The sequence below is a fragment of the Hylobates moloch genome, unplaced genomic scaffold (genome assembly GCF_009828535.3).
Source record: "Hylobates moloch isolate HMO894 unplaced genomic scaffold, HMol_V3 SCAFFOLD_16, whole genome shotgun sequence".
NCBI classification, from domain to species: Eukaryota; Metazoa; Chordata; class Mammalia; order Primates; family Hylobatidae; genus Hylobates; species Hylobates moloch.
In genome coordinates this window covers 58,360,122-58,386,107 of record NW_026652291.1, presented here as the reverse complement: position 1 = coordinate 58,386,107, position 25,986 = coordinate 58,360,122, and the positions used below count along the sequence as shown (strand labels likewise).

At 45.5% G+C, this 25,986-nt stretch overlaps 1 protein-coding gene across 1 annotated transcript in view; it reads right to left on the bottom strand.

Annotated features, from left to right (window-relative positions):
* The window catches only part of RPGRIP1 (RPGR interacting protein 1), a 71,854-nt gene that overhangs the window by 34,177 nt on the left and 11,691 nt on the right, over positions 1-25,986 (bottom strand). Inside the window, exons 3-10 of the mRNA XM_032179701.2 lie at positions 21,996-22,128; positions 14,676-14,947; positions 13,345-13,441; positions 12,400-12,612; positions 8,211-8,316; positions 5,117-5,140; positions 3,737-3,883; positions 2,892-2,965 (exon numbers count right to left, since the gene is read on the bottom strand). Of these exons, the coding sequence (XP_032035592.1) occupies positions 2,892-2,965; positions 3,737-3,883; positions 5,117-5,140; positions 8,211-8,316; positions 12,400-12,612; positions 13,345-13,441; positions 14,676-14,947; positions 21,996-22,128 (1,066 nt within the window). The remainder of the gene's footprint in view (positions 1-2,891; positions 2,966-3,736; positions 3,884-5,116; positions 5,141-8,210; positions 8,317-12,399; positions 12,613-13,344; positions 13,442-14,675; positions 14,948-21,995; positions 22,129-25,986) is intronic.

Below are 25,986 nucleotides of genomic sequence, written 5' to 3'. Positions count from 1 at the left end.
TTTTAAGTTTTAAAAACTTTTTTCTTTTACTTACAGGTTGCTTTTTTGTTTGAGAGTCTCATTTTCTCACTGCACTGCACTGCGCACGGCTCGATGCAGCCTTGACCTCCTGGGCTCAAGCAATCCTCCTGCCTCAGCCTTCTGAGTATCTGGGAATACAGATGCACCCCACCATGCCCAGCTACTTTTTTTTTTTTTTTTTTGAGACAGAGTCTTGCTCTGTTGCTCAGGCTAGAGTACAGTGGTGCAATCTCGGCTCATTGCAACCTCCACCTCCTGGGTCCAAGCAATTCGCCCTGCCTCAGCCTCCCAAGTATCTGGGATTACAGGCCCCTGCCACCACGCCCAGCTAATTTTTTGTATTTTTAGTAGAGACAGTGTTTTGCCATGTTGCTCAGGCTGGTCTCAAACTCCTGTGCTCAGGAGGCAATCTGCCCGCCTTGGCCTCTCAAAGTGCTAGAAGTACAGGCCTGAGCCACTGCGCCCAGCCACCCGGCTAATTTTTTTTTTTTTTTTTTTTGAGACAGAGTTTTGCTCTTGTTGCCCAGGCTGGAGTGTAATGGCCTGATCTCGGCTCACTGCAACCTCTGCCTCCTGGGTTCAAGTGATTCCCTGCACCCGGCCGGCTAATTTTTAAAATAATTTGTGGAGACGGGGTTTCATCATGTTGCACAGGCTGGTCGTGAACTCCTGAGCTCCAGCGATACTCCTGCTTCAGCCTCCCAAAGTGCTGGGATTATAGGAATGAGCCACCATGCCAGGCCACTTCCAGTTCTTTTTAATTATAAAATTAATGAATGAATACATGCTCATTGTGGAAAATTAGAATAATATATCAGCATACAGAATAGGCCAGGGGCAGAGGCTCATGCCTGTAATCCCAACACTTTGGGAGGCCAAGGCAGGCAGATCACTTGAGCCCAGGAGTTTGAGACCAGCCTGGGCAATCTGGCGAAACCCTATCTCTGCACAATATAGAAACTATTAGCTGGGTGTGGCGGCATGTGCCTGTGGTCCCAGCTACTCAGGAGGCTGAGGTGGGAAAATCACTTGAGCCTGGGAGTTCAAGACCAACCTGGACAACGTGGCAAAACGCCATCTCTACAAAAAATACAAAAATTAGCCAGGTATGGTGTTGTGCACCTGTGGTCCCAGCTCCTTGGGAGGCTGAGGTGGGAAGATTGCTTGAGCCTGAGAGGTGGAGGTTGCAGTGAGCTGAGATGACACCACTGCACTCCAGCCTGGGTAACAGAGTGAAACCCCATCTCAAGGAAAAAAAAAAAAAAGAATAAAAGTGAAGGTGCCCCTTTGCCTTATTCTAATCCTCTTATTAAAGGTTTGTAGAACCATACAGATACATAACATAAACCATGTCAGAGATAACATATTCATTTTCAGCTTGCTTTTTCTTTCTACAATATATCTTTTTTTTTTTTTTTTTTTTTTGAGATTAAGCCTTGCCCTGTTGCCCAGGCTGAAGTCCAGTGGCGCAATCTCAGCTCACTGCAACCTCTGCCTCCCGGGTTCAAGCGATTCTCCTGCTTCAGCCGTCTGAGTAGCTGGGATTACAGGTGCGCGCTACTATGCCTGGCTAATTTTTGTATTTTTAGTAGAGACAGGGTTTCATCACGTTTGGTCAGGCTGGTCTCTAACTCCTGACCTTGTGATCCGGCCACCTCGGCCTCCCAAAGTGCTGGGATTACAGGCATGAGCCACCGCGCCTGGCCATCTATCTCATTTTTAACAGCTGCATAGCACTTTGCTGTGAGGATGCAACATGCTTTATGTAATCAATCTCTTACCAGTGGTTTCCTTTTTATTTGTTTATTTGTTTTTGGTTTTTTGCTATTACTATCAGGGCAGTAATTAACATTCTTTTTTTTTTTTTCTTTTTGTGGAGAACAGGGTCTCACTATATTGCCCAGACAGGTCTCGAAGTTCTAGGCTCAAGTTATCCTCCCACCTCTGCCTCCCTAAGTGTTAGGATTACAGGTGTGAGCTGCTGCACCCAGCAACATTCTTATTATATATACATATTTGCACATACACAAGAGAATTTTTTCATTTTGATTCCCCCCCACCCCCCAAAAAATTTGGGGGCCAGACATGGTGGCTCATGCCTGTAATCCCAGCATTTTAGGAGGCTGATGCAGGCAGATGACTTGAGCCCAGGAGTTTGAGACCAGCCTGGGCAACCTGACAAAACCCTGTCTCTACAAAAAATAGAAAAAAATTAGCCAGGTGTGGCAGTGCACACCTGTAGTCCCAGCTACTGAGGAGGCTGAGGTGGGAGGATTGCTTGAGCCTGGGAGACTAGGGCTGCAGTAAGCTTAGAATGCCACTGTATTCCAGCCTGGGCGACAGAGAGAAACTATGTATCAAAAAAAAAAAAAAAGAAAGAAAAAAGATACGCACATTTAACATTTTAATAGTGTCAAATTCCCTTCCAAAAGACTGCCGATTTATATATATTCTCACTAACAATACTGAGTACCAATTTCCCGATATATTTATTAATGCTAGGTATTAAGAATGAACTTTCTTTTTTTTTTTTGAGACGGAGTCTCGCTCTGTCGCCCAGGCTGGAGTGCAGTGGCGCAATCTCGGCTCACTGCAAGCTCCGCCTCCCGGGTTCACGCCATTCTCCTGCCTCAGCCTCTCCGAGTAGCTGGGACTACAGGCGCCCGCCACCACGCCCGGCTAATTTTTTTTGTATTTTTAGTAGAGACGGGGTTTCACCGTGGTCTCGATCTCCTGACCTCGTGATCCGCCCGCCTCGGCCTCCCAAAGTGCTGGGATTACAAGCGTGAGCCACCGCGCCTGGCCAGGAATGAACTTTCTGTAATGTCTTTCATAGTAACAATGCTCTGGGACCCAAATGTGGTACTCACCTTTCTAAGAGTTTGTCATAATTGTCATTCAGCAATTTTCGTTCTTTTTCCAAATCTTCAACTCTCTCCTGAAACTAAGAGTGATAGTAGCCCTTGAGATAAAATGTTAAAATCTATTCCCCTGCACGGGATTTCCCTTGTCCATGGCAGGGAGCGGGGTGGGTGAGAGGCTTTCTATTGCCATCTCCAGTGTCTGAGAAGCCATCTGACTAGAAAGACTTGAACCAATTGAAAGTCGGCTAGAAACTTTTACTGGAATTAATGAGGATTTTCCAAAATAAGTCTTCACTGTTTCTGGGTTTCTACTGTTAGGGAAGCAGCAAAACATTATGAAAGAGCAAGGACTTTGGAAAACAGACGTAAGTATAAATCCAAGCTTTCCCTTTAATGGTGTAATCTTAGGCAAATGATTTAACTACTTGGAGCTTTGTTTTTGTCATTTGAAAAAATGCAATACTCATATTGTTGCTAAGATACACATTCTAACATCCCTGAAGTTGAAATGTAGATGGTATCTTTCTTTTTTTTTTTTTTTTTGAGACGGAGTCTTGCTCTGTCACCCACGCTGGAGTGCAGTGGCGCGATCTCGGCTCACTGCAAGCTCCACCTCCTGGGTTCACGCCATTCTCCTGCCTCGGCCTCCCGAGTAGCTGGGACTACAGGCACCTGCCACCATGCCCGGCTAATTTTTTGTATTTTTAGTAGAGACGGGGTTTCACCATGTTAGCCAGGATGGTCTCGATCTCCTGACCTCGTGATCCGCCCACCTCGGCCTCCCAAAGTGCTGGGATTACAGGCGTGAGCCACCGCGCCCGGCCTGGTATCTTTCAACTATTATTATTTACCTCCTTCAGAGTCATCTGCAAGATAGACACATCTTCCAGTTGGCTCTTCAAGCTCACAGCCTTCTTGCTTTCTTCCTTCAGCTCTGCCCTGAGCTCATTCACTTGCTTGAGGAGGGCCTCATGGGCTGCACTCAGGATTCCCTGATTCTGGGGCAAAAGGAAAGTACCTCTGGGAATGGTCATATCACTCGGCACGAGTGGTCTCCAGACACCAGCAACCCTAGCATTCTCTAATAGATGTCACAAAGAATGACTTTGATTAATAGCTTATTACCTTTGTACTGTTAGTTGACCTTGTTTTTCACCCTAGCATTTCTCTGGAAGTATAATTTCCCTGGTAGGTAGGGTTTCCATTCTGGGCAATTGTAGTTCATCATTTGAGCCTTAATTTTCTTTTCTTGTATTTATTTATTTATTTATTGAGACAGTCTCGCTCTGTTGCCCAAGCTGGAGTGCAATGGTGCTTGGCTCACTGCAACCTCCGTCTACCGGGTTCAAGCAATTCTCCTGCCTCAGCCTCCTGAGTAGCTGGGATTACAGGCATAAGCCACCACGCCTGGCTAATTTTTGTATTTTTAATAGAGACGGGGTTTCTCCATGTTAGCCAGGCTGGTCTCGAACTCCTGACCTCAGGTCATCCGCCTGCCTCTGCCTCCCAAAGTGCTGGGATTACAGGCGTGAGCCACCGCGCCTGGCCCTTGAGCCTTAATTTTCTCAAGGTTCAAATTAATCCCTAGCTCTAAATTAGTTGCCACCTTCCAAAGCTGCCTTCACTTTCTAAGCTATTTGACTGCTTTTTTATGATGATTTATTCCTCCATTTGTACCTAGACAAGTGACATGTTAACTCCAGAAGTTCTGTGTGTGTTTCTGCCGGATGCCTCTGGTGAGGCACAGCTGGGTGATCTCGTTTGGAACTCTGTCTTAGTGGTGATTCTTAAGCACAGACATTCACCCAGCTTCACATGCAGCCCACTCACAGTGGTAAATAGGGCCAAATATTTAAGACCATCTGAGAATACCTGCAACAACTTTGTTATATCTCATCACCTCACACATGCTAGAAGAATACTCTTAGAAAGTTTTAAGCAAATGCTATAATTTGCTTCAGCAATAGGCTTAAAAATACTATGCCAAATATTTCTCAACTCCAATCTCGTATTTCAATTTTTATGAAAAAAAAAAAAAGAAAACAGTGCAATAAGTATCTGTATCTTTTGATAATAGTAATAGTATCATTTTTAACAGAAACTATATGACATAATAACACTGATTTAGTTAGCTAAATTCTGGTGTTACGTTACTTGGAGATGAACATAGATTTCTTTGGGTTTGATTATTCTGGTTACTAAGAAACAGAGACTCAATTCTCATTAAGTACCTTCTGGAGCAAGGTTTCGTATGCCTGGAAGAAAGAAATTATTATTATTTTATTGATTTATCAATTTCATGATATATTTGTCACTGTAATATAATGCTTAACATTTTTAAAGACATTATAAAAATCCCACAAAACAAGTCAATTTGTGTACTTGTTTACTAATTGTTGCTATTTTTCCCCTGCCCTAGCTTGCCAAGTAGTCTGTGACTGCAATATTCACACCATTTCTCAAAAGAGAATGAAGGGTCATTTATTCACATTTGCATCATACTTGGTGGATTATCCAAGAAAAATGTTTAATCTTAAATTAGGTACTGTTACTTAGCGTGCTTCAGAAAGATCGCTTCAGTTTTAGAAAAAAAAAAAAGATAATAACAACAGCTATAATTAGTTGAGTAGTTGCTATGTGTTATATGTTACTATGTGTTTCATTACCTGCTACATGATGATCATTATAATCATTTCACATGTATTATCTCATTTAATCCTTGTAGCAAATATGAGAGGTAAGTTTTTGTTTTTGAGACAGTCTCACTCTGTTGCCCAGGCTGGAGTGCTGTGGCATAATCTCTGCTCACTGCAACCTCGGCCTCCCAGGTTCAAGCAATTCTTCTGCCTCAGTCTCCCAAGTAGCTGAGATTACAGGTGCCCCCAACCACACCCAGCTAACTTTTGTATTTTAGTAGAGATGGGGTTTCACCATGTTGGCCAGGCTGGTCTCAAACTCCTGACCTCAAGCGATCCACCCACCTCGGCCTCCCAACCTTTTTTTTTAAAATTTTTTTTTTTATTTTTTAAAAAAGGTCAAATAATCTTTTTGAGAGAAAAAAATTGATCATATCAACTTGCTTAAAACCCTTTCACACAGCTCTCTGCTGTCTGTAGGATAAAGTCTAAATTCCTAGCATGTTCTGTCTTTAATGACAACGAGAAAAAAAATTCTTAGTGTGTCTTTCATGACCAGACCTGTTTCTCACCTCTGCTCTCATGGAAAGCCCCTCCTTCTCTTGCACACTTATTAACACACGCTAATCTTTTAGTATTTCAGTATTTAACTCAAAATCTATTCCTTTATTAATCTTTTTCTTTTTTCTTTTTTTAAGACAAAGTCTCACGCTGTCACCCAGGCTGAAGTGCCGTATCGGGATCTCGGCTCACTGCAACCTCTGCCTCCTGGGCTCAAGCACTCAAGCAATCTTCCTACCTCAGCCTCCAGAGTAGCTAGGACTACAGGCACATATCACGATGCCCGGCTAATTTTTGTATTTTTGATAGAGATGGGGTTTCGCCATGTTGTCTGAGCTGGTCTCGAATTCCTGAGCTCAAGTGATCCTCCCTCCTTGACCTCCCAAAGTGCTGGGATTACAGGCTCCAGCCACCGCACCCAGACGTTAATCCTTTTCTGATCTGGCACTGTTATAGGGGTTATTAAAAATAATTTTAGGCAGATAGAAAGGAAAAGGGGTCCTTGGAACGTTTTCTCGTCCTTTAAAGCAGCTCCAGATCGTTTTTTGTCTAGCAGGAAAGCCCCGGCTCTTACAGCCAGGCAGGCAACCTTTGATATGCAAATACAGGTCTTTAGAAACTGGGTCCACCCAAACATGGCGATTCCCGCCCTCGTCTTCCTGTCCTTGCCCCGACCTGTACCTGGCAACATGGCCACCCCCACATATCCCCACGTGTGTAGAACACCATGGCGCCCTGTATTTGCATATTAAAAGCTAAGGTAGGAGGGCCAGTTTTTTCCACAGGCTACATGAGTGACATGCCTGGTCAAACCAATCCCCTGAGCCCTATGCAAATCAGACACTACCTCCTCCTGCCTATTCATATAAGCAGCCACTTTTCCCGGCACATGAGGTCTCTTCTCTAGGCTTTGGAGTCCCTCTCCCTCTCTCTGTACAGGGGAGCTTCTTCCGTCTTTCTTCTCCCTTCTTTCTTGCCTATTAAACTCTCTGCTCCTTAAAGCCGTTCCACCTGTGTCCGTGTCGTTTTATCTAATTCGCGTGAGACAAGAGCCCTGGTGTTCCTCCACTCATCAGCCATATCAGCACCTCACCCACTGGTGGGTCTGACTACTCTCTCTTTTGTGTCCTGCCCATACCCTGCATACGGATAGTTGAATCTGTTTACTTGTTCTCTCACTCCTATAAACTCCTTGAAGGCAGTTGTTATCTTACTTACCTTTGTAATCTTTGCATCCTAGTGCTTTGCAATTCCTGGTACTGGATAAATATTTGTTCAATAAAAGGATGGTGCTGACCTTACTTTGACCCTTGATACTCTATTTCCACCAATCAGATATTAGTTTGTAATGTGTGCTAATACTAAATGTACTTACCTTGAGGGCTGTTGTCAGGCTTAAAAAAGATCATGGCTGTAAATACCTGGGACAGAGTACAGCTCATAGAAAGTGCTAATTAAAAGGCTAGTTTCCTTCCCTCCCCTGTGACTGCTTTTGGCTTCTTAATTTAATCACATTCCGGTTGTGGTCTTTGTAGGGGACCTTAAACCTTACACAAGTTAACTCCACTTTATTTCACCTTAGTAGGCAGAGCTTGAGTCTTCCTCTTAATAAAGAACTAATGGGAAGGTCGGGCGCGGTGGCTCACGCCTGTAATCCCAGCACTTTGGGAGGCCGAGGCGGGCGGATCACGAGGTCAGGAGATCGAGACCATCCTGGTTAACACGGTGAAACCCCGTCTCTACTAAAAATACAAAAAATTAGCCGGGCGCAGTGGCAGGCGCCTGTAGTCCCAGCTACTCGGGAGGCTGAGGCAGGAGAATGGCGTGAACCCGGGAGGCGGAGCTTGCAGTGAGCCGAGATTGCGCCACTGCACTCCGGGCTGGGCGAAAGAGCGAGACCCCGTCTCAAAAAAAAAAAAAAAAGAACTAATGGGAAATACTGGGAAAAGAACAGACTCCGAGTTGTGAGGCTTGGATTTGAATATCACTTGTAAATTGTGTGACCTTAGACAAGTAACTCAGTCTTTCTGAATTGTGGCTTCCCATATGTAAAATGGAGAAAATAATATGAATCTCTTAATTGGGGTTTCCCCCAACCAAGAAGGCAGAGCTGATGATGGCAACTCACCTCTTGAACTTCTGTTAATTGTGCTTTTGTCATAACCAATGAAGCATTTCTTTCATGTAAGAGCTTCTTAAGTCGAATCAGCTCTACCTTCTCTTTAATGGAAGCTCTGCAGAGAAAGGTGCTAAATTATTCTGTCTGAACATGGATAGAATTAGAGACATTTTCTCCTTGACTGTGCCCCAATAAGAATACCTCCCTCTTGTCTCTTGCCTTCCCCTCTTCCCCACACTAGAACACAAGTATGTGGTGTATGTACAGTCAAGTAAATAATCTCCTTTCTCCCATTTCTCATCATGCCAGCCAAGATTTGATAGAGATCACTAACCTTATGTTCTGAGAAAAGATAATAACTACTTTTTTAAATGATGGTGTTCATAATTTCCCACAAACCTTGCAATGTCAAGCTAGGTCTCAGCCTTGTTTTGTTTCCTTAGAGAAACCAGTGAGGTTTGAATGTGCTAGAAAACTTGAAAAGAAGATTATGAACCAGGCACCGTGGCTCACGCCTATAATCCCAGCACTTTGGGAGGCTAAGGCAGGCAGATGGCCTGAGGTCAGGAGTTGGAGACCAGCCTGGGCAACATGGCAAAACCTTGTCTTTACTAAAAATACAAAAATCAGACAGGTGTGGCGGCATAAGCCTGTAATCCCAGCTATGGACACTGGGCAAGAGAATCGCTTGAACTGCAGGAGGCAGAGGTTGCAGTGAGCTGAAATCAGCTTGGGCAACAGAGTGAGACTCTGTCTCAGAAAATAACAATAGTGGCCGAGTGCGGTGGCTCAGGCCTGTAATCCCAACACTTTGGGAAGTTGAGGCGGGCAGATCACGAGGTCAAGAGATTGAGACCATCCTGGCCAACATGGTGAGACCCCATCTCTACTAAAAATACAAAAATTAGCTGGGTGTGGTGGTGTGCACCTGTAGTCCCAGCTACTCAGGAGGCTGAAGCAGGACAATCGCTTGAACCTGGGAGGTGGAGGTTACAGTGAGCCGAGAGTGCACCACTGCACTCCAGCCTGGCGACAACAGAGTGAGACTGTCTCAAAAAATAATGATAATAATAATAATAGTAAAATACACCCGGCACAGTGGCTCACACTTATAATCCCAGCACTTTGGAAGGCTGACGTGGGTGGATCACGAGGTCAAGAGATTAAGACCATCCTGGCCAACGTGGTGAAACCCCATCTCTACTAAAAATACAAAAATTAGCTGGGCATGGTGGCGCACGCCTGTAGTCCCAGCTACTCGGGAGGCTGAGGCAGGAGAATCACTTGAACCTGGGAGGTGGAGATTGCAGTGAGCCGAGATCGTGCCACTACACTCCAGCCTGGGTGACAGAGTAAGTTTCTGTCTCAGAAAAAAAAAATAATAAAATAAAATAATAGAAAGAAGACTAGGCTGGGCGCAGTGGCTCACGCCTGTAATCCCAGCACTTTGGGAGGCCAAGGAGGGTGGATCACCTGAGGTCAGGAGTTCGAGACCAGCCTGGCCAACATGGTGAAACCCCGTCTCTACTAAAAATATAAAAATTAGCCAGGCGTGGTGGTGGGTGCCTGCAATCCCAGCTACTCAGGAGGCTGAGGCAGGAGAATTTGCTTGAACCCGGGAGATAGAGGTTGCAGTGAGCTGACAAGATGCCACTACACTTCAGCCTGGGCAACAAAGTGAGACTCTGTCTCAAAAAAAAAAAAAGACTATTATTCCTGAACCTAGGAGCTCATGTTTTCTTTATTGTTTGAAAGATTGAAAGAGATACTGGGGAGGATTTGGGTTCACTCCACTCTATCTCATTGATTCCCTGTCTAGCTGCTCATTAGAATAACCTGGAGAGATCTTAAAATTACACTGCCTGAATTCTACCCCCCAAATAAGATCTGTTATGGGTTTTTTTTTGTTTATTTGTTTTTGAGACGGAGTCTTGCTCTGTTGCCCAGGCTGGAGTGCAGTAGCATAATCTTGGCCCACTGCAACCCCTGCCTCCCGGGTTCAAGCTATTCGCCTGCCTCAGCCTCCCAAGTAGCTGGAATTACAGGCATGAGCCATCACACCCGGCTAATTTTGGTATTTTCAGTAGAGATGGGGATTCACCATGTTGGCCAGGCTGTTTTTGATCTCCTGACCACAAATGATCCACCCACCTTGGCCTCCCAAAGTACTGGGATTACAGGCATAAGCCACCGCACCCGGCCTGGATCTGTGGTTTTAAAATGTCTCCAGGTTGAAAACTTATATCCATACAAAAAACTACACATAATGTTAATAGCAGCTTTATTCATAATTGCCAAAACTTGGAAGCAACTAAGACATCCTTCAGTAGCTGAATGGATAAATAAACTGGTGCATATAGACAATCGAATGTTATTTGGTGTTTTGAAAAAATGAGCTTTCGAACCACTAAAAGACATGGAGGAAGCTTAAATGCATATTACTAAGTGAAAGAAGCCAATTTGAAAAGGCCACATACTGTATAATCCCAACTATATGACATTCTAGAAGAGGCAAAACTGGAGACAGTAAAAAGATCAGTGGTTGCCAGGGCTGGAGGTAAAAGACATGACTAGGTGGAACACAGAGGATTTTTAGGGCAGTAAAGCTATTCTGTATGATGCTACAATGATGGATACATGTCCTTATATATCTGTCAAAAGCCATAGAATGTACAACACCGGCCAGGCGCCATGGCTCACGCCTGTAATCTCACCACTTTGGGAAGCTGAGATGGGCGGATCGCGAGGTCAGGAGATTGAGACCATCCTGGCTAACACGGTGAAACCCCGTCTCTACTAAAAATACAAAAAAATTAGCCGGGCATGGTGGCGGGCACCTGTAGTCCCAGCTACTCAGGAGGCTGAGGCAGGAGAATGGCATGAACCCAGGAGGAAGAGCTTGCAATGAGCCGAGATCGCGCCACTGCACTCCAGCCTGGGCAACAGAGCGAGACTCCGTCTCAAAAAAAAAAAAAAAAAAGAATGTACAACACCAAGAGTGAACCCTAATGTAAACTATTAAATGATGGTCAGGCAATAATGATGTGTCAATGTAGTTTCACTGATTGTAACAAATGCACCACTCTGGTACGGGGTGTTGATAGTTGGGGAGGCTGTGTGTGTATGGAGGTAGTGGGTATACAGGAACTCTATTTCCTGCTTAATTTTGCTATAAAACTAAAACTTGTCTGAAAAATACATTTTAAAAAAAGTTTTCCAGGAATTGATGCACAGAGAGGGCTAAGAATCCCTATCTGGTGATGAGGATGAAGTAGTTTTCCTTCTATATAGTGAAGCAGCAAATATCCTTTTATACATAAACTTATCCCCTTTAGGTTAATTTCTTTCTTTCTTTCTTTCTTTCTTTTTTTTCTCTTTTTCTCTTTTTTCCTTCCTCCTCCTCCTCCTTCCTTCCTCCTCCTCCTCCTCCTTCCTTCCTTCCTTTCTTTTTTGTTGCCCAGGCTGGAGTGCAATGGTGCAATCTCGGCTCACTGCAACCTCCGCCTCCCAGGTTCAAGGGATTTTCCTGCCTCAGCCTCCTGAATAGGTGGGATTACAGGCACCAGCCACCACACCGGCTAATTTTTTTGTATTTTTAGTAGAGACGGGGTTTCACCGTGTTGGCCAGGCTGGTCTTGAACTCCCGATCTCAGGTGATCCGCCTGCCTTGGCCTCCCAAAGTGCTGGGATTACAGGCGTGAGCCACTGCGCCCAGCAGGTTAATTCATTTCATTTCTTTTTTTTTTTTTTTTTGAGACCAAGTTTTGTTCTTGTTGCCCAGGCTGGAGTGCAATGGTGTTATCTCGGCTCACTGAAACCTCCACCTCCCGGGTTCAAGTGATTCTCCTGCCTCAGCCTCCCTAGTAGCTGGGATTTACAGGTGCCTATCACCATACCTGGCTCATTTTTGTATTTTTAGTAGAGACAGGGTTTCCCCATGTTGGCGAGGCTGGTCCTGAACTCCTGACCTCAGGTGATCTGCCTGCCTCGGCCTCCCAAAGTGCTGGGATTACAGGCATGATCCATGGCGCCCGCAGGTTAATCCAGTTCTTAACCTACGAGGGAGTCCATGTCTACTACTCAGATTGAATTTAATCCCAAACACTCTTTTCCTCTGAGATGGAGGGAAGGTATAAATAAGAATCTCTTAGCTTTTTCGGTTTGTTCTGGTTTGAGGCATGGAGCACCACACTCTTACCGAAGCTCTGCAGCCTTCTGAGCACACTCCAATGAGCTTCTCTGTTCAAAATTTTCATCTTTAGGCCACATTTTCTCAGGAGACTCAGGTGGCTCTTCCACTTGCATGGTATTGCTGGCCGTGATGTGGGCACTGTTAGGCATGCATAGACCAATGGGTTTAGCCATACTTATGACACCGCTGAAAGAAATTATGCTGTTACAACCAGAAACACTAAATACAAAAAGGATACTTAGAAACTGTTGTTACAGGAGTTTAGAATTGGGTTCTTACACATATAAAAAGAAATTAAGTGAGTCAGTAATCTTGATACATGTCGAGGAAAATCTTATAAAATACAGCTTTCAAATGTCAAAACATAAAGGAATTATGGGCCAGGCGTGGTGACTCACACCTGTAATCCCAGCACTTTGGGAGGCCAAGGCAAGTGGATCACAAGGTCAGGAGTTGGAGACCAGCCTGGCCAACATAGTGAAACCCTGTGTCTACTAAAAATACAAAAATTAGCTGGGCATGGTGGCACATGCCTGTAGTCCCAGCTACTCAGGAGGCTGAGGCAGGAGAATCACTTGAACCCGGGAGGCGGAGGTTGCAGTGAACCAAGATCATGCTACTGTACTCCAGCCTGGGCAACAGAGCAAGACTCCGTCTCAAAAAAAAAAAAAAAAAAAAAGGAATTATGACCTAAGGAAAAAAATATAAATGGAAATAGAGGGAATACCTTCAATTGAGAAAAGGACCTTTATTTTCATTTCCTCAGAGAACAGAGAGAAGCTTGTTTTCCATTTTTAAGCAGTGAAGTTGGAATTTGACCTAAGGTCGACTTTCATCTTCCCTGATCATGCTGAAAAGACTCAAATCACCAACATTCACTTGTTCCCTAAATGATGTCTTTCTAATTAAAGTGGCAGGAATAACAACATGGGATAAATGAGAAGAACTCACAGTTCACTGGGTTCACTGGCTACTTCACCTCTGTTTTCATTTGTCGCATGCTCCTTAAACGATGGAGGGGCTGTGTAGCTCAGCCTGTCCCTTGGCCCTAAAAGTTTAGACAGAAGATGCAGACTTGGGCAACAGTACCGTCCGGACCACCAAGTACTGAAACTGGAACATGAAGGGCTGGGCATAGAGTCTTGAGACCTGGGTGAAACCCTTATATGACAACTGGCCCCCGAGGAGCAGTTTTTTTTTTCACTCTTGCAAAAAACTGCAACTAAAGTCAGCCAGACTATAGATCCTCAAGTGAGTAAGTACAAATAGGAAGAAAAAAGAAAGGTGGAAGCTTGTCCAGGGCAGAGACTGTGTGTCTAACTCTAACCACCTTTATCTCTAGTGCCCAGTACATAACAGGTGGCCAGCTATGCTGAACTGTTAAATGGAACTGAAATTTAAATTCATGCAAGTTTTCTACTTTCAGTTGTTTTTGTAAACGTTTGGTTGTCTGGAGTACGGAACTTGAAATTACAGGACCACACTAAGCAAAATAAGTGAGTACTTATTAATAAAATAAGAGTAGTTAATGAAATGCTGTGTGTAAATTTCCTTTACCTAGGTTACTCATTCCTGATTTAGGGCCGTGAGAATGAGGTGTCTACTCTAGAGATTCAACGTTGGGTTTTCTTTTCGGGGGTTTTGTTTTCTTTGTTTTTTGAGGCAGAGTGTCACTCTGTTGCCCAGGCTGGAGTGCAGTGGTGCCATCTGGGCTCACTGCAGCCTCCGCCTCCCAGGCTCAAGCGATCCTCCCACATCAGCTTCCCAAGTAGGTGGGACTGCAGGCATGTGCCGCCAGGCTTGGCTGATTTATTATTATTATTATTATTACTATTATTATTATTCTGAGACAGAGTCTCGCTCTGTTGCCAGGCTGGATTGCAGTGGCGCAATCTCAGCTCACTGCAACCTCCGCCTCCCAGGTTCAAGTGATTCTCCTGCCTCAACCTCTCGAATAACTGGGACTACAGATGCGCGCCACCATGCCCAGCTAATTTTTGTATTTTTATTAGAGATGGGGTTTCACCATGTTGGCCAGGATGGTCTCGATCTCCTGACCTGTTGTCTGATTCTGCCCTCAGCGGTACTCCATGGTGAATTTAGAATTTAGAATCTGATATCCCACTCAGGAAAAAAAGATTTTTGGGAGGCAGAAAGGAGGGAGTGAGAACAAAAGAACAAAATGGGGTAGTGGGCAGAAGAAGGCAGTGAGGAAAACGTGGCTGGCACATCAGTCCTTCCCAGTGTCTTAGCCCTGTAGGGGATGTGGCCTTAAATCTCACCCCTCTTGGGTTTCTCCGGCACCGGTGCACCGGCTGTGTGGAGCTGTCTGTGTCCCACGTGGATGCGAGGCTGGGCGCGGTGGGGGCCGGCAGGGCCGACCCGGTGGAAATGCCCTTGCAGTCGGTGCATCTGGGGGCGCTGGTGCATGGAGAGGCGCTGCCGCCATCCCGCGTTCTGCCCGCGCCTTGCGGTCTCTGAGAGCGGCGCCGCCTCCTCCGCGACCCGCAGGTCCCGGCCAGCAGCGGTCAACCGCAGCAAGGTCGTCCTCAGCCTATGGACAGATAGAGCACGTGGCTTCTCCTTTCATAACAGTTATTATTTCTACAGTTTATTTGGGACAAATAATCACGAATTGATCTATGATATGTATTCATCTCCTGTGATCTATTAATCACACTTTAAAAAGATTAGCCTTCTGTCCACAGTACACTGTAACTTTTTGAGGGCAGGGCCATTGTAATACCTGTCTTTATTTTATTGCAGTGATTACACCCTTACCTTAGTAAAAAAAAAAAAAAAAAAGTTGAGCCACTACCCCAATATATTTGTGTGCATTTAAAAAAACTATATAGACTTATTTTTGTACTAATACATTATGTCATTATAAAACAAAATATGTATGTTTAAATGGGTGACAAATATAAATAACAATTTTAATATTTACTTTTTCTATCCCACTTGTCTGCACACCCCTGTATATGTGCTCCAAATTAAGAATAACTCCTTTATAACTTTTAGGAACAAACTTTATTTGTTATCTTGACCTAAAATCATGTGGGTTTTTTTGCTACTCTCTGATTCTATGCTCTCACTGTGCTATGGCCTGAATTGTGTCCCCACTCAAAATTCTTATGTTGAAGCCTTAACCCCCAATGTGACTGTATGTGGACATTGGGTGTTCCGGAGGCTTTTTTTTTTTTTTTTTTGAGACGGAGTCTTTCTCTGTCCCCCAGGCTGGAGTGCAGTGGCGCGATCTCGGCTCACTGCAAGCTCCGCCTCCCCGGTTCATGCCATTCTCCTGCCTCAGCCTCCTGAGTAGCTGGGACTACAGGCGCCCACCAACACGCCCGGCTAATTTTTTGTATTTTTAGTGGAGACGGAGTTTCACCGTGTTAGCCAGGATGGTCTCGATCTCCTGACCTCGTGATCCGCCTGCCTTGGCCTCCCAAAGTGCTGGGATTACAGGCGTGAGCCACCGCGCCCGGCCTTGAGACGGACTTTTGCTCTTGTTGCCCAGGCTGGAGTGCAATGGCATGATCTCAGCTCACCAAAACCTCTGCCTCCCAAATTCAAGCGATTCTGCTGCCTCAGCCTCCTGAGTAGCTGGGATTACAGGCATGCGCCACCACGCCTAACCACAAAATACTAATTTTGTGTTTTTAGTAGAGATGGGGTTTCTCCATGTTGGTCAGGCTGATCTCGAACTCCTGACCTTAAGTGATTTGCCCGCCTTGGCCTCCCAAAGTGTTGGGATTACAAGCGTGAGCCACTGTGCCCGGCCTTTGTAGGTTATTAAGTTTAAATGAGTTCAAAAGGGTGGGGCCCTAACTGGATAAGACTATGGCCTTGTAACAAGAGATCTCCCTCTCCCACCTCCGGACACAGTGAGCAAGCAGCAGTCAGCAAGCTAGAAAGATGGCCCTCACCAGGATCCAACCATGCTGACACTTTGATCTCAGACTTCCAGCTTCAGAACTCTGAGAAAACCAATGTGTGTTGTTTCAGCCACCCAGTCTGTGGTATTTTGCTATGGCATCCTGAGCTAAGACACACTGCCCGCCCGTTCTGACATTTACTAACTGTAGCTTTGGCCATGCCACTTAACCTTTCTGTGCTCAGTTTCCTCATTTATAAATAAAGATAAACAGAAAAAGATAAAAGCAGTAGATTGTTGTGAGGATTAATAAGCTTATATATAAATACATATGTAAAATGCTTAGAACAGTGGGGGTACACTGTAAGGGCTTCAGGTGTTAGCTATTATTATTACATACCATTATACCCAGAAAAAGAAAACAAGGTGTAAAATAGCTATGTAACTTGCCCAAAGCCAGGGGCATAGAATCCAGATTAACCATTTAGCATCCATAATCTCAAGTACTCTTTGATTATCGACCAAGAAACAAGATTTTTTGGCCCATACAACCTTCTGACTTCACTCAAGTCACTAGATTCTCAAGTTCTCAACAATTAAAAAAAAAAAAAAATCGACCCTTTGCGGTGGCTCACGCCTGTAATCCTAGCACTTTGGGGGGCTGAGGTGGGCGGATCACCTGAGGTCGGGAGTTTGAGACCAACCTGACTAACATGGAGAAACCCTGTCTGTACTAAAAATATAAAATTAGCTGTGCGTGGTGGCACATGCCTGTAATCCCAGCTACTTGGGAGGCTGAGGCAGGAGAATCGCTTGAATCTGAGAGGCGGAGGTTGCGGTGAGCCGAGATCGCGCCATTGCACACCAGCCTGGGCAACAAGAGCGAAACTCCCGTCTCAAAAAAAAAAAATCACCAACTCTGAAGAGTGCTGACCCACAATGGAGGCCTGCAATCCTGTAGATTCATTTTTTTTTTATATAAGACAGAGTCTCGCTCTGTTGCTCAGGCTGGAGCACAGAGTGCTGATCCACAATGGAGGCCTGCAATCCTGCAGATTCTTTTTTTTTTTTTTTTTTTTATGAGACAGAGTGTCACTCTGTCGCTCAGGCTGGAGCACAGTGGTGTGATCTCTGCTCACTGCAGCCTCAGCCTCCCGGGTTCAAGCGATTCTCCCGCCTCAGCCTCCCAAGTAGCTGGGATTACAGGCGCCCGCCACCATGCCCAACTAATTTTTGTTTTAGTAGAGATGGGGTTTCACCGTGTTGGCCAGTCTGGTCTTGAACTCCTGACCTAGCGATCTGCCCGCCTTGGCTTCCCAAAGTACTGGAATTACAGGCGTAAGCCACCGTGCCTGGCAAATCCTGCAGATTCTAAACGAAGATCTTAATCACTCCTGGGAGTTACAATGAGAAAACAAAACACTGCCCTTAACATTAGGAAACTGGTCTGACACGACTAGTCCTCAGTGTTGTGTGAAGCTAGTCTGTGCTATCTCCATTTGTTTTTGTTTTCGTTTTGAGACTGAATCTCACTCTGTCACTCAGGCTGGAGTGCAGTGGCACAATCCTCGCTTACTACAACCTCCGCCTCCTGGGTTCAAGTGATTCTCTTGCCTCAGCCTCCTGAGTAGCTGGGATTACAGGCGACTGCCACCACGACTGGATAATCTTTGTATTTTTAGTAGAGACGAGGTTTCACCATGTTGGCCAGGCTGGTCTGGAACTCCTGACCTCAGGTGATCTGCCCACCTCAGCCTCCCAAAGTGTTGGAACTACAGGCGTGAGCCACCGTGCCCGGCTACTATTCTTTTGGACACCTCACAGAACATCAACATGAAACAAGTTCACTCCAAAACCATGATAAAGTGATACAAAACAAGTCCACCGCCTAATTTTGTCTACGTACAGACAAAATTAGTGTCACTGCCATCCACAAAATACCAAACATCCTTCTCTCCAGGTTAATATGAGTGACTGCAACTTCTTTACCAATCATGGCTTCAGCCTTGCACTAGTCTACCCTCCCTGTAGATAAGATTTATTGATACTTGGCCGGGCGCAGTGGCTCACGCTTGTAATCCCAGCACTTTGGGAGGCCGAGACGGGCGGATCACGAGGTCAGGAGATCGAGACCACGGTGAAACCCCGTCTCTACTAAAAATACAAAAAATTAGCCGGGCATGGTGGCGGGCGCCTGTAGTCCCAGCTACTCAGAGAGTCTGAGGCAGGAGAATGGCGTGAACCCGGGAGGCGGAGCTTGCAGTGAGCCGAGATTGCGCCACTGCACTCCAGCCTGGGTGACAGAGCGAGACTCCATCTCAAAAAAAAAAAAAAAATTAAAAAAAAAAAAAAAAAGATTTATTGATACTTGAGTCCAGGAAGTTGAGGCTAAAGTGAGCTGAGACTGCACCACTGCACTCCAGCCTGTGTGCCAGAGTGAGACCCTATCTCAAAAAAAGAAAAAGAAAAAGAAAGAAAGAGAGAGAGACGGAGAGAGAGAGAGAGAAAGAAAGAGAGAGAGAGAAAGAAAGAGAGAGAGAGAGAAAGAAAGAGAGAGAGAGAGAAAGAAAGAGAGAGAGAGAAAGAAAGAAAGAAAGGAAAGAAAGAAAGAAAAAGAAAGAAAGAAAGAAGAAAGAAAGAAAGAAAGAAAGAAAGAAAGAAAGAAAGAAAGAAAGAAAGAAAGAAAAGAAAGGAAGAAAAAAAATTTATTGAGATACCGAAACATAGAATTGTGCTTGCTTTCTGACAGCACAAAATCTGGAGCAAACCTCTGTTTCCTTGGATCCTCCCCCAAAATCACCCAATCAAACAAAGCTTAGATACTACAATAAGTTCTAACACATTTGCTGAGATGCCTTTAGTTCCCCTGGTGTGCATATTCTCTAGCTGTAATGAATAAGCCCAGCTTGCTCAACTATAGGTATGTTCCTGGTGGTCCTTGGCTGGAAGGCATTGACACCAATATCTTCAAAATGTGCCCTAGAGATAGACTCCAGACTTTCAGAACTCCCATTCTTCCCATCTGTTTACCTTCCCTCACCTCTGTCTCAGATTTCTTTCCAGGTCCCCATTTTCTAAAGAAAGAAATCTAAGATCACTGTATATAATAATATGTTTTGAAGTTAAGAGTTTTTCCCTCTGGGACAGGCGCGGTGGCTCATGCCTGTAATCCCAGCACTTTGGGAGGCTGAGGCAGGTGGATCACTTGAGGAAAGGAGTTCGAGACCAGCGTGGCCAATGTGGTGAAACCCTGTCTCTACTAAAAATACAAAAATTAATCAGGCATGGTGGCACATGCTTGTAATCCCAGTTACTTGGGAGGCTGAGGCAGGAGAATCACTTGAACCCGGGAGGCAGAGATTGCCGGTGAGCCGAGATTGCGCCACAGCACTCAAACCTGGGTGACACAGCAAGACTCTGTCTCAAAAACAAAACAAAACAAAACAAAACAAAAAGAATTTCCACCTCTGTTATGCACTAGGTATGATCTCAGGCAACTTATTTAACCTCTTTATGCTTCCTTGTCCTCTTAATAATACCTCTTCAGACTATTAAGTGAATTAATACTTTTTTTTTTTTTTTTAGATGAAGTCTTGCTCTTGTCGCCCAGGCTGGAGTGCAATGGCACAATTTCGGCTCACTGCAACCTCTGCCTCCTGGGTTCAAGCGATTCTGCTTCAGCCTCCCGAGTAGCTGGGATTTCAGGCGCCCACCATCATGCCCAGCTAATTTTTGTATTTTTAGTAGAGACAGGTTTCACCATGTTGGTCAGGCTGGTGTTGAACTCCGGACCTCGTGATCTACCCGCCTTGGCCTCCCAAAGTACTGGGATTACAGGCATGAGCCACTGTGCCTGGCTAATTAATACTATTTCTAATAAACTAACTGGGCACGATGGCTCATGCCTGTAATCCCAGCACTTTGGGAGGCCAAGATGGGGGGATCATTTGAGGTCAGGAGTTTGAGACCAGCCTGGCCAACATGGTGAAACCCCATCTCTACTAAAAATACAAATATTAAGGCCTAGCGCGTTGGCTAATGCCTGTAATCCCAGCACTTTGGGAGGCCAAGGCAGGTGGATCACCTGAGGTCAGGAGTTTGAGACTACCCTGGCCAACAGGGTGAAACCCCATCTCTACTAAAAAAAAAAAAAAAAAAATAGCCAGGCATGGCTGGGCACGGTGGCTCACACCTGTAATCCTAACACTTTGGGAGGCCAAGGCGGGCTGATTGCCTGAGCTCAGGAGATCTAGACCAGCCTGGGCAGCATGGTCGGTCATGGCAGTGGGCACCTGTAGTCCCAGCTACTCGAGAGGCTGAGGCAGGAGAATCACTCGAATCCAGGAGGCAGAAGTTGCAGTGAGCCGAGATCGCACCATTGCACTCCGGCCTGGGCAACAGATGGAGACTCCGTCTCCAAAAAAATGAAAAACAAAAAAAAATTAGCCGGCCATGGTGGTGTGTGCCTGTAGTTCCAGCTACTTGGGAGGCTGAGACAGGAGAATTGCTTGAACCTGGGAGGTGGAGGCTGCAGTGAGCCGAGATTGCGCCACTGCACTCCAGCTTGGGCAACGGAGCGAGGCTTCATCTCAAAAAAAAAAAAAAAATTGGCCTGACGTGGTGGCGCAAGCTTGTAATTCCAGCTACTCAGGAGGCTGAGGCAGGGGAATCGCTTGAACCCAGTAGGCAGAGGTTGCAGTGAACCGAGATCACACCACTGCACTCCAGCCCAAGCAGAGTGAGACTCTGTCTCAAAAATAAAAAAAATTGGCCGGCGCGGTGGCTCACGCCTGTAATCCCAGCACTTTGGGAGGCCGAGGCAGGTGGATCACCTGAGGTCAGGAGTCTGACACCAGCCTGACCAACATGGAGAAACCCCGTCTATACTAAAAATACAAAATTAGCTGGGCGTGGTGGCGCATGCCTATAATCCCAGCTACTTGAGAGGCTGAGGCAGGAGAACCACTTGAATCCTGGAGGCAGAGGTTGCAGTGAGCTGAGATCATGCCATTGCACTCCAGCCTGGGCAACAAGAGCAAAACTCCATCTTAAAAAAAAAAAAAAAAAAAAATCTCAAAAATAAATAAATAAATAAATAGATGTATAGATAGCACTTACAACATGCCTGCAGGGATCAATATGATCTTTAGTTTTCTTTTGTAAATAAAGACCCCTTCTTTTACTTGCCCCTGCAGCCTTTTCTCCTCTGAAATTTTGACCATTCCTCCTATCTCCATCCCCTCAGTTGTGACCAGGGGAGGAACCTGTCCAGTCTCTTATTCTGTGGACTGAAATAGTATCACCCAAGCTCTTAATGATGCTCTGTGGCCTGTGGTCACAGTCTATCGACATGTTCGGCAAAAAAATTGACTAAAGAAATATTGCTTCAAAAATTATTTTTGGGCCGGGCACAGTGGCTCACATCTGTAAACCCAGCACTTTGGGAGGTCGAGATGGGTGCATGATCTGAGGTCACGAGTTCAAGACCAACCTGGCCAACACAGCGAATCCTCATCTCTACTAAAAATACAAAATTAGCTGGGCATGGTGACGCATGCCTATAATCCCAGCTAATTGGGAGGCTGAGGCAGGAGAATTGCTTGAATCTGGGAGGAGGAGGTTGCAGTGAGCCGAGATCACACCACTGCATTCCAGCCTGGGCAACAGAGCAAGGCTCCATCTTAAAAAAAAAAAAAAAAAAAAATTTAAGGAGAACTCTAAGTACCTTTTGATCTCATCCTGTTGCTTCCAAGAAAGCTCCTTCACCAACATGTGATCTTCGCGAAGTCGAAAGAAACTGTCCTCCAGTTCCTCCCGGTTCATCCTGCTCAAGGGTGGTTGAGTTTTCATATTCTTACCTAAAGTCCCAGAAGACAGTAAATGGACAGTATTTTTACCTGTATTTTTTAACCCTTTAGATCTCTCATCACATCTTGTCCAGACAGCATAAATCTATCTTGAGTCAAGTATTTATGAGGAAATTCAGGAAGTATGAGAAATGACTCTGGGCCAGGCGCAGTGGCTGACACCTGTAATCCCAGCACTTTGGGACGCTGAGGCAGGCAGATCGTGAGGTCAGGAGTTCGGGTCCAGCCCGACCAACATGGTGAAACCCAGTCTCTACTAAAAATACAAAATTAGCTGGGCGTAGTGGCACGTGCCTGTAATCCCAGCTACTCAGAGGCTGAGGCAGGAGCATTGCTTGAGTCTGGGAGGCAGAGGTTGCCATGAGCCAAGATTGTGCCACTGTACTCCACCCTGGGTGACAGAGCAAGACTCCGCCTTGGAAAAAACAAAAACAAAAACAAAAACAGAAATGACTCCTACTGGGTCCCCGGAGACTCTTTCTGTATTATTACAGCATGAGGTATGACTCGACCTTCCATCTAGAAAGCACATTCTCTAGATAAAAATATCCAATTAGGCTTTTATTCTGCTTAATTTTTCTTTTTAGTTTCTTCTTCTTCTTTTTTTTTTTAAGACAGGGTCTCGCTCTGTCACCCAGTCTAGAGTACACTGGCGTGATCTTGGCTCACTGCAACCTCAGCCTCCCGGGTTCAAGTGATTCTCCTGCCTCAGCCTCCAGAGTAGCTGGGATTACAGGTGCCCGCCACCACACCCAGCTATTTTTTTTTTTTTTTAGAGATGGAGTCTCACGCTTTCGCCCAGGCTGGAGTGCAGTGGCGCCATCTCGGCTCACTGCAAGCTCCGCCTCCCAGGTTCACGCCATTCTCCTGCCTCAGCCTCCCAAGTAGCTGGGACTACAGGCGCCAGCCACCATGCCTGGCTAGTTTTTTCGTATTTTTAGTGGAGACGGGGTTTCTCCGTGTTAGCCAGGATGGTCTGAATCTCCTGACCTTGTGATCCACCCACCTCGGCCTCCCTAAGTGCTGGGATTACAGGCGTGAGCCACCATGCCTAGCTTAATTTTTGTATTTTTAGTAGAGACAAGGTTTCACCATGTTGGCCAGGCTGGTCTCCAACTCCTGACCTCAGGTCATCCACCTGCCTCGGCCTCCCAAAGTGCTGAGATTACAGGCATGAGCCACCGCGCTTGGCCTATTCTTCTATTTTTTTCTCCTTATTAGATAATTTGGACCTATACAAGGATTGTTCCCATGACTGTCTTCAAAATCCCAGTAAGGAAAAGGATAAAAACTTTTCTTGATTACCAAGAACCATCTCGTTTGCTTTTTTGGTCAGGAGAAACTGTCCCCAAAGCTGCCTCCTAGGACAAGAGCCTCTGCTTGGTCTAAGCAGAGGAAACTAGAGCACACTTTTCATTGTGAGTGTTCACTGGCCCAGGTCTGCTCTGATCTCATGTTGAATGGGAACCATATTTTTTATTTTTTTGCGTCTATTTATTTATTTATTTATTTATTTTTGAGACAGAGTTTCGCTCTTTTTGCCCAGGCTGGAGTGCAATGGTGCGATCTCAGCTCACTGCAACCTCTGCCTCCCAGGTTCAAGCAGTTCTCCTGCCTCAGCCTCCCAAGTAGCTGGCATTACAGGTGCCTGCCACCACACCCGGCTAATTTTTTGTATTTTTAGTAGAGATGGGGTTTCACCATGTTGGCCAGGATGGTCTCCATCTCTTGACCTCGTGATCCACCTGCCTCGGCCTCCCAAAGTGCTGGGATTACAGGCATGAGCCACCGTGCCCGGCTACTTATTATTTTTTTTGACACAGAGTCTCTCACTGTTGCCCAGGCTGGAGTGTAGTGGCGCTATGTTGGCTCACTGCAGCCTCCGTCTCCCTGTCTCCCAGGTTCAAGCAATTCTTGTGTCTCAGCCTCTCGAATGGCTGGGATTACGGGCATGGGCCACCACGGCCAGCTAATTTTTGTATTTTTAGTAGAAATGAGGTTTCACCATGTTGGCCAGGCTAGTCTCGAACTTCTGACCTCAGGTGATCCACCTGTCTCAGCCTCCCAAACTGCTGGGATTACAAGCATGAGCCACCATTCCTGGCCAATTTTTAAATTTTTTTTTTATTTTTTTTTGAGACGGAGTCTCGCTCTGTCGCCCAGGCTGGAGTGCAGTGGTGCAATCTCGGCTCACTGCAAGCTCCGCCTCCCGGGTTCATGCCATTCTCCTGCCTCAGCCTCTCCGAGTAGCTGGGACTACAGGTGCCCGCCACCACGCCCGGCTAATTTTTTGTATTTTTTTAGTAGAGACGGGGTTTCACCGTGGTCTCGATCTCCTGACCTCGTGATCCGCCCGCCTCAGCCTCCCAAAGTGCTGGGATTACAAGCGTGAGCCACCGCGCCCGGCTATTTTTAAATTTTTTATAGTGGCAAGGTCTCACCATGTTGCCCAGGATGGGCTCAAGTGATCCCAATGTGCTGAGATTACAGGCATGAGCCACTGGCTAGATTAATTTTTGAATATATGCTATAAAAATATTCTTTTAATGTGGTTTTATCTATTTGTGACATCAAATTTTTTTTTTCTCTGAAAACAATGTTTCTGAGGTGCTTAGAATGAAAAAAAAAAAAAAAATACAACTTCCAAACCAAAGAACCTGCAAAATAATGTTGCTAGGTAAACTAGGAAAGTAAGGTCACTAGGAAGAAAATTGTTACATGACCATATGCCTTTATAAAAATATTTATGACAAATATTTAGGCCAGACGCGGTGGCTCATGCCTGTGATATCAACACTTTGGGAGGCCATGGTGGGCAGACAGCTTGAGTTCAGGAGTTTGAGACCAGCCTGGGCAACACAGTGAAATCCCTCTCTACAAAAAATACAAAAATTGGCCAGGCACAGTGGCTCATGCCTGTAATCCCAGCACTTTGGGAAGCTGAGGCGGCTGGACCATGAGGTCAGGAGTTTGAGACCAGCCTGACCAACATGGTGAAACCCCGTCTCTACTAAAAATACAAACATTAGCTGGGCGTGGTGATGAGTGCCTGTAATCCCAGCTACTCAGGAGGCTGAGGCAGGAGAATCACTTGAATCCGGGAGGCGGAGGTTGCAGTGGGCTAAGATCGCAGCATTGCACTCCAGCCTGGACAACAAAAGCGAGACTCCATCTCAACAAAAAACAAAAAACAGAAAACAAAAATTATCTGGGCGTGGTGGTGTGTGCCTGTAGTCCTAGCTACTTGGAAGGCTGAGGCTGGAGGATCGCTTGAGCCTTGGGAGGCAGAGGTTGCAGTAAGCCAAGATCGCACCACTGCACTCCAGCTTGGGTGACAGAAAAAGACCCTGTCTCTGCCAAAAAAAAAAAAAAAAAAAAAAACCTTCATTTACTTTTAGTTATTTCATAAATGACAGAAGTGAAATTGGACATGTTTGTAATGAAACCTAAAAAAGCTTATTTTTTCACAAAATAAACTTGTAAATATCCCCCTTTCTCATCTTCTATATTTCTTTTATGGTACTGAAGAAAAATATTGAATTCTTTAAGCTTTTTGGATATGTGGGTGGCTTCCAAACTGACTGGAACTCCAGGTAGGTAGTTCCTGAACAACGGTTTCCTGTCACTATGACTCTTCTAACTTGAAAATTTTTTTTTTTCTTTTTTTTGAGACAGAGTCTCGCTCTGTCGCCCAGGCTGGAGTGCAGTGGCGTGATCTCGGCTCACTGCAAGCTCCGCCTCCTGGGTTCACACCATTCTCCTGCCTCAGCCTCTCCGAGTAGCTGGGACTACAGGCGCCCGCCACCAAGCCTGGCTAATTTTTTTTGTATTTTTAGTAGAGACGGGGTT